At 48.7% G+C, this 8,707-nt stretch overlaps 1 protein-coding gene across 2 annotated transcripts in view; it reads right to left on the bottom strand.

Annotated features, from left to right (window-relative positions):
* Positions 1–1,999: 1,999 nt before the first annotated feature.
* PRPS2 (phosphoribosyl pyrophosphate synthetase 2) overlaps positions 2,000–8,707 on the bottom strand; it is a 34,731-nt gene continuing 28,023 nt past the window's right edge. For both annotated transcript variants that reach the window (XM_032330284.1, XM_032330283.1), the window contains exons 5-7: positions 5,316–5,489; positions 4,229–4,388; positions 2,000–2,551 (exon numbers count right to left, since the gene is read on the bottom strand). In XM_032330284.1, coding sequence (XP_032186175.1) covers positions 2,459–2,551; positions 4,229–4,388; positions 5,316–5,489 — 427 coding nt within the window. In that variant the 3' untranslated portion in view covers positions 2,000–2,458. The remainder of the gene's footprint in view (positions 2,552–4,228; positions 4,389–5,315; positions 5,490–8,707) is intronic.

Below are 8,707 nucleotides of genomic sequence, written 5' to 3'. Positions count from 1 at the left end.
TCCTATATCCTAAACCCATGTAAGCACTGCATCCGAACAGAGGCACGTTCTAACAGGAGCATCTGCACGCGGAGTAACACACTTTCGGCCGGAGCACGAGCAGCTCTGGGGCATGTGTATTTCTGCGGCTCCCCTGCTCGGCCCCACACACGTGAGTCGGACCCAACCGAGAGATCTGGTGGTTTCGCTTAAGGTCCGCACACCAGCAGCAAAGGCTAGAGTCTGGGGATGGGGCTGCTCCCGAGGGCTCCTTCATCGTCTTCTTGAACTGAAACCATCACAGAGTCGAGGTGGTCTACGTTGCTGCTGTGTGTGGCCAAGTCTAGTCGAATTAGTTAATGTATCAGAACTACTTGAAAAACAACAAAGTGAGACTAGAAGAGAGAGGTAGTTGTTAATTCAATCATGATCATGCAAATTTTTATCTGAAGATTATTCTGAAACAAGCTCTTAGACTTGAGAGAAAAGGATCACATTTAAATCAACTTTTTTCAGTCACGTTAATGTGTCTACGCTTGTATGCCAAGGCTGTCTACGTGTGCGTGTCTGTAACTACATTTTCACTGGTCTAGGCATAGAAATTCCAAGAAATAGATATTCCTCATTTATCAAAACTAAAAATTACATACATCTAAGGAGGCTCTTTACATTATCAAGTTAACTCTACCTAGAGAGAGTCAATCCACATTGCACAGCCAACGCTACCAGGCTAGAATACTACTTTCCTCAAAAATCCATTTTAAGGAACAGCAAGATGTTCATCTCCGCAATGACCCAGACGATATTTTTTGACCTCGACCTCTGCTGTGGTGAAGTTTGAAACCTTAAGGACTGCTGTTCAAGTCCGTTACTGACTTCTGGATTTGGTTTTGCCACCTGCAAAATTTAGATCAATTTCCTCTCTTCGAGTTTTTTTTTTAAAATTTTTTATTTTTTAAAGATTTTATTTATTTATTTGACAGAGAGAGATCACAAGTAGGCAGAGAGGCAGGCAGAGAGAGAGAGAGGAGGAAGCAGACTCCCTGCCGAGCAGAGAGCCCGATGCGGGACTCGATCCCAGGACCCTGAGATCATGACCTGAGCCGAAGGCAGCGGCTTAACCCACTGAGCCACCCAGGCGCCCCTCTCTCTTCGAGTTTTAAGATTCAGCAGAAGAGAGGGACTGCTATTATTCTCAGGCTCTGTCTATGCAGGCAAGTCTCTCTTCTGCCACACGTGGGGAGGAACCTCACCGAGGAGGATGCTGTCAAGGGCCACGTGTGAGTAAAGCAAGCTTTGCCTCCACCATTGCTCTTGGGTCACCACTGGAACGCTATTGTCACAAAACAATGAATGCTTCCTTATCTCTACTTTCTCTGTAGGCCTTGCTTACCCACGTTCTTCATGGAATGGTTTTAGTTAAAATCATCAGTAGTCTAGCAGACTTGCTACTTCTGATTACAAAAGGCAAAAGAATATTAAAACAAAGGAGGTCATGTTTAAATATGCATTTGGTGGTACTCAACAGAAATTCACCTTTTTATTATGTCAAAAACAATGAACAGACCAGTAAATCTGAGGAGACTTAGGGGAGTCTTTGTTTTAGCGGCAACCCACAAAGTGAAATTATTGGAAAAAGACAAAATAAAAGCCGGAACTAACAAAAGGCCATAAAACAAGACGGCGGGACAGAAGAGCACAGCGTGAGTGGCCCCAGTGAGCTGGAAGGGTGTATCTTGACACTTCCTCAATCAGATTTACCGCTGCACATAATTCTGGAATTTTAGAACATGACACTGCAGGTAAGTGATGGTTATCATGTGTTTTTCAGAAGGGGCAATAAAAAAAAATGCAGATTGACTCTGCTGTCTCATGTTTATCAGAAAGTAAATGTGTCAGTGGCCATCTTGGGCTGCTTAAATTCTGGTCAAATTAACAATAACCACAATGGTTTATTTGAATCATGGTTACCAAAAAGAAAAAAATAAAGTAAAACCAAACTCAGGGTATTATCAATTTTCTAAGGTTCCCTAGGAAGTAAAAGGCTAAACTCTGTATACAGGGTTTCACCCCAATGTCCATAGGCATTATCCTTATTTACACAGAAGGCTTTAATCTGAAGTCGCCTTGGGCAACCTCGAAATACATAAACTATGAACTTTGGCGGTAGAATTCCATACTTGAAAGTTGTGGCCTCAAAGTACTGGCAAAACAAAGAAGAGGGTCACCTGTCGGGACAAGTCGGGATGACGAAACGTATCTCATTAACAACAGTTCACTTACGAGGATCAAACAGCCACCACCCTCCCCCGCCAACCTGGAAAGAAATGGTCTGGAGCTTGAGAAGGGGGAAACAATGCGTCTTGGAGGGTACAAGATGGGATGCTTTTGCATTATATCCTAGAATTGCTGAGTCCTAAAACTAAGAAGTCAGGTGAGCACGCACAAGTGGGCCGGCCCCGCGCTCCCCGTCGGGGGTCTAGAGCGGCACGTGGCTGAACAGGTAGGACACGGATTCACCATTGTGTGTTCTCCGGATTGCCTCCGCCAAGATCATGGAGATATCAATAACCTGCAGGCCAACAGAAAAGGGGAGAGCACAGGGGGACACCTCAATCGTAGTTAGCGAAAACCACAGAAGCCACAGAGCCCAGAAAGAATTTCTCCAGCACACAGAGATGTGCGAGCACCAACCGCCCCCTCCGGCCGCCCCCACTTCGATCTTCAAGTTACCAACATGCGTGGGACTGGGGAAGCGAGAGTTCCAGTGCGAACACTCAAAGGCTTTTCTCGGGGTCCGTTAGCCAGAGACGTCCTTTTCTTGGGGTGTCTCTGGTTTAATTTTACGCAATCATGACATGGAAGGCTTTCCTCTCTCTCGGTTTCCAAAAATGCAGTGACCGCGTCACTTAAGATCACCTCACTCAGGGGTCAGTGCACTAGGTTTTCAGGGCAGGCCCAGGGGTAGTATTTTCAGCTTGCGGGCCAGGCTCAACTCAGCCACTGCAGTGTGAGAAGAGCCACGGACCATACATCGACAGATGAGTGCGGCTATGTTCCAATAAAACTTTATTTACAAAACCAGGTGGTGGGCCAAACCAGGCCCAGGGGCTGTATGTAGTCTGCAGACTCGCAACCACCATCAGTCAGGGAGGAAGATGAAAGAAAAAGCTACTCTGACCATTTTCCAATGCTGCGCCCCCGCCCTGTGCCAAATGAACCTCGCTGCCACCGGACGGCTCAGAAATCACGAAGCGGGTCGCCCGGTTCCAGCTCCTTGCTCCGCTGGGGACAATGGAGGCTTTTAGCGATGAAATGACTCGCCAAGGTTCCCCGCAGCCTAGAGCCAAAACCGGGGCTCAAATCCCTTCGGCACAGTTCCAGGCCATCGGTACAATCTGATCACCACCGACTCTCCGGCAGCCTCCCAAGTCAGGAAGGGCAGGAAGGGGCAAAGCTCTAAATATCCTTAGCACGGCCCGTTTTCTCGCCTCCATTTTTAAAAAATTGTGGGAACATATCCATAATGTGACAATTGCTGTTCACCCCGCCATTAACCGCATTCTCAGTGCTGTGCAGCCAGTCGCTGGCGCCCATTTCCAAAATGTTTCCAGCATCCCAGCACCTCTGTCCGCGTCATGCGCCAGCTTCCCCTCCTCACCCCCAGCCCCTGGCGACCAGCACTCTCGTCTCCGTCTCTCGACCGGACTGCTCTGGGCCCCTCAGAGAAGGGGGATCGTACGCCACCTGTCCTTGTGTGGCCCGCCGCTTGCGCTAAACACCATGTTTTCAAGTTCACATGTTTGTCACCTATGCCAGACTATCCTTCCTCTTTAAGGCAGAGTGATGCCGGACCCCACCTTGGCGGTCTACTCCCCTGTGGTAGGACTCCTGGCCGCTTCCACCTTCTGGCTACTGCGAAGAGCACTGCTATGGACAGACATGCACAAGCTTTCATCCGCACACCCGTTTTTAAGTCTCGGGGTAGAGAGCCAGAGGTGGACTCCTGGGGCATATGGTCATGCTGTTCAGCTTTAGCCTGGCCTGTTTTCAACTGCTTTCCTGATGTGGTTTGATCGGCTGACTGTTTCTAACTTGGACTTCCGCTGGTCCCAGCCTCGCTCGGACCCAGCGGGGATCGCGCCCTTGGTTAGGAGAGGCCACAGGCCCCCATGGAAGACTCGGGGCTGTTTTCAGGATTGGACGGATGTTCCGCGCTGCTTGGTTCTGCCTGCCATATAGGAGTTACCTGAATCTTGGGACAGTGTCTCATTTTGTCCTCTTGTGGAATGGTGTTTGTGACGACAACAGCTTCAAAGGCGGCATTATTTATTCGGGAAATAGCTGGTCCCGAGAAGATCCCGTGTGTCAGGATAGCATAAACTTTGGTGGCTCCAGCCGAGAGCAGCCTGTAAAACAGAAGAAGGGGAAAGAAAAAAAAAAAAAAGAACAAATACCCTTGAAACATTCTCCCCTTAGTGTGATTTAAAAAAGCAAAAAGTGTGTTCCACAGAGAAAATCAGAAAACCAATTTCTCTTGCATTTATTAACCTAAAAAGAATCTTTTGAGGTATGCAGTGGCAAAACTCTTTCTGTCAACCTCGGCCTCGGGCCTCCGTAATTCTTTCCTGAGCAGCGTCCCTGGCCTCTCCCTCCCACTCCCCCTCACTGGGGACAACCAAAACACGTTTCCAGGTGCTGTCAAATGTCTCTAGGGGACCAAAACGGCCCGTGGGTGAGAAGCACAGGGTTAAACTAAGAAAGCCAGACTATCATCATTTTGAGCTACAGCCAGTATAGAACAACTAGTGACACAGTTTGCACGGTTTCTGTTTCATACTATGCTGGAAACCCAGTGGGCACAATCTGCCCCCCGCACGTCTCAAGTCAGGCCAGCCCCTTCGCAGGTACTCTGCGGCCGTGCCCGGCGGGGTGCGACTCCCACTCCCCACAGCCCCGCTCTCAATCCTTCAATCCCCCTGGAGCCAAGGGCTAAGGAGGCTCGAAGGAAGGCCAAACAGAAGGAAGAAAAGGCCAGAAGGAGCCCGCAAGATGGCCTCTCTCCTTCTGTGCTGTTTTAGGGGAAGCACCTTCTCTGACCCTTAATATTTTAAATACACAGAAAGCTCGTCCTTGAAAATGGAAACCAGGCCATAAAGGTCTGTGGGGTTTTTTCCTCCTGAGAAAAAAGAAATGGGCCTAGACGGTCCTTTGGTCTGAAACACCTTCTGCAAGCAGCCCGTGATAATTTGGGAACACCGACCCGATTTTTAAAAGCTGCCATTTCTCCTTTCCTAATGAGATGCCCTCACGCTTGCCCACAGCATCCCTCATACTTGTCTGCGGCGTGACAGATGGTGCCACATGTGTCGGCCATGTCGTCCACGAGGATGGCCACGCGGTCCTTCACGTCGCCCACCAGAACCATCCGGTCCACTTCGTTCGCTTTCTTCCTCTCTTTGTGGATCAAGGCAAACTCCACATTCAGCCTGTCTGCGATTGAGGTGACCCTGTTTGAAGACACGGAGAGACGTGTCAAATCTTGTCCTTATGAAGAAAAGCGCTTGTCGTTCAGTGCTGTGTTCCGGGAAGGCAGTTAACCGACCACACTCAAGACAGCGAGGTCATTGGGCCTCACTTGGAAAGCCAGGCCTGGCCTGGGATGCGCAGTAAGCAAGCCACGGGGAGAGGCATGTATTGACGTGGCCTTGCGTTCGTGGCAGCCGGTGACGACTGCCGGGCGCCTGGCTAAAACTGGCTAAAACCGCGGACTGAGAAATCCGTACGCCACCTGTCAGTGTTCGTGCGACTCTTTAAAAAAAAATCAGAGACACGTGCTGAATCACCATACTATCCATCCGAAACTAATGTGACCCCGCATGTCAGCCAGCTGAAATTTAAATAAAAATGTAAAAAAGAAGCATAAGGAAACAGCTGTATGTTTAACAGCATGAAAATACAGTGTATATGAAAAACCAGCAAGGAAAAAAGATCACTAAGAGACAATTTAAATCAAGTTATTTAGAAACCGCGACTCGCTCAGTCTGTGGCGTAGCCAGTGGGGACAAAAGTCCCGGCTCACAAATCCACATAACACGACAGCGAAGGAGAACAGGCTTCCCTGCACCAGAGGCCTTGGGACTAGTAAACCGTGAGTTTCTCTGCTCATCTGCGGCAAACGCTCCAAAGTTGCCCACTCAGGAAGGGCTGGGCTGGCAACAGAGGGAGAAGGAGGCAGGCCAGACGTCTCCGTGCGCCCGTGGCGTGTGGCCACAAGCTCTTCTCCTCTACCTGCGCGAGACTCAATATATGTTCCTACCAAATGATGCTGACCCAGGGTATCACTCCGGATCTTACCCAGAAAAACCTAGAACAAAATATACAGTTTCCTTGCCATTTCTTCTCAACATGTGTTTCCATTGTTTTCAGAAGAAAACAACAGAAGTTCAATCTGAATCCGTTTCACCAAGTTCCCAGCCTGGTTCCGTGTTTACACCAAGGGTGAGCTCCCTTCTAAGGGTTTACTTGCCCTTCAGCAGTCAGCCCCACTGAGCTTCGGAGACTACCCAAGAGTGCCCTCTTGTGGCAATCCTTTTACCTGCAGCGAGTCAAGCTTCAAAGCTTTTAACTAAGGCAGCGGGTTCCAACGGGTCTGATACCCATCTGCTTTGGTGAGATGACTTCCATTGCATGGAGCAAAGATACCACTGACCACGTCCACTGTATGTATCACGGGGCATCTGTGCAGCGGTTCTGTCGGTTGGGGACCAGCTTACCCCAGAAGAGGAAGAAGCTAATGACACGTAGCAGAAACTTTGTGGAAAATGAAAGAAGGTGGGAGTAAAATCCACAAGAGCCTCTCCTAAAATGCTTGGCTTTGCTGGCAGAGGGAGCGGGGTGGCTGAGTGGGACAGCCTTGAAGGGGATCTGCAGAAAAACAGCATCTCAGCGCTGGCCACTAACTCTGGTTAGTTGATTCTGCACTTTTATTTTTTTTTTAATTATTTTTTAAAGATTTTATTTATTTATTTGACAGAGAGATCACACGTAGGTAGAACAACAGGCAGAGAGAAAGGGGGAAGCAGGCTCCCCGCTGAGCAGAGAGCCCGATGCGGGGCCCGATCCCAGGACCCTGAGATCATGACTTGAGCCGAAGGCAGAGGCTTAACACACTGAGCCACCCAGGCACCCCTGATTCTGCACTTTTAAAATCAAGGCTTGGGGTGCCTGGGTGGCTCAGTTGGTTAAAGCATCTGACTCTGGGTTTTGGCTCAGGTTACCATCTCAGGGTCCTGCTCGTGGGGAGTCAGCTTAGGATTCTCTTTTTTCCATCTTCCTCTGTCCCTCCCCTCCCCCACCCCTGCCAAATAAATCAATCTTAAAAAAAAAAAAAACCCACATGCCAGGGTTGGCAAGTAGATGGGGGAATTTGGTATATAAGATGGTGTTTCAAATCAAAAGGGAAAAGATAGATTATTTAATAAATAGCTTTGGAACAACTAGATGGCTGGGGGTAGAAAAAGCTGGATTCTTCTTCACTCTTTAATTCAAAACAACTATCAGATGGAAGAAAAATTGGAACATTAAAGAGGAAAAAGGCAATTTGTCTTGAAATAGATGAAATCATGGAAGAAAAATTGAGAGACAGGTGAACCCTTCCTAAACCCAGAAGCCAGAACACAAAGAAATAAATGACAACAGAAGAAATGTTCCAAAAGTCCTGTAGAACATAAAAATACACAAAGAAATGAAGAACTTGGGGAAGTATCCGCACTATACCCGCACGGAACAAAGGCACAGCCTCCTGTCTTCCAAGAACTTCTAACGATCCACAGCACCTGGGTGGCTCAGTCGGTTAAGCATCTGCCTTTGGGTCAGGTCATGATCTCAGGGTTCTGGGATCGAGCCCCATGTCGGGCTCTCTGCTCAGCGGGGAGCCTGCTTCTCCCTCTCCCTACTGCTCCCCCTGCTTGTGCTGTCGAATAAATAGAATCACTAAAAAAAAAAAAAAAAAAAAAGCAAATAAACCCCTAATGATCCAAAGGAAAAGGCCTCTAGCCAACATGACAAATGATCCTCATGGAAAAGACATGCCAGACCTTGTCCGTAGCAACCAGAATGAACAGGAAAAGAAACCACACGCCATCTCTATCTGGTTCATAAAGTAGAAAAGGTCCGCCCAACTGCTATGGCAGCAGGCCTGGGGAGAAAGTCACAGGCATTCGTGCTTGGGAAGGTCAATGTGTCTACCTTTTCCAAAAGACCCAATTTTGTTCCTGTTCATGCAAACCAAAATGGCTCTTGCCCTAGGACTGGGCAACTGCCCTTCTAGAACTAGCTCATGTGTGCAAACGTCCTCCAGACACAGTCAGGCCAGTGCTGCAGGACCGTGCTTAGGAGTACACACCACGGGACCTCCGGGCGAGGAACGAGGGGCTCGGTCAAGGGGTCCGGGTGTATGCGTACCGTGGAATTATCGCTCCGCCGTGAAGAGCAAGGAATTGGATTTACTGCATAGCTGTGGAATCGCGGCCAAGACAGAACGAGGATGGTTCTTAAAAAGCACAGGGAAGAGGTGTGTGCGGCAGATTACCACTTGTGTCAACTGAAAAGGGGGATGTGTCTGAACAACAGAATTCTGACGCTGGGAAACGGAGGTGTCTAAAGAGGGAGATGGGGAACATGACCCAATTTGAAGTTCCGCGAACAGGACGCGTAGGCTGAGACT

This window comes from Mustela erminea, chromosome X (assembly GCF_009829155.1).
Source record: "Mustela erminea isolate mMusErm1 chromosome X, mMusErm1.Pri, whole genome shotgun sequence".
Taxonomy (NCBI): Eukaryota; Metazoa; Chordata; class Mammalia; order Carnivora; family Mustelidae; genus Mustela; species Mustela erminea.
Note: the sequence above shows the minus strand (reverse complement) of the source record. Positions and strands in the feature narration are given on the sequence as shown.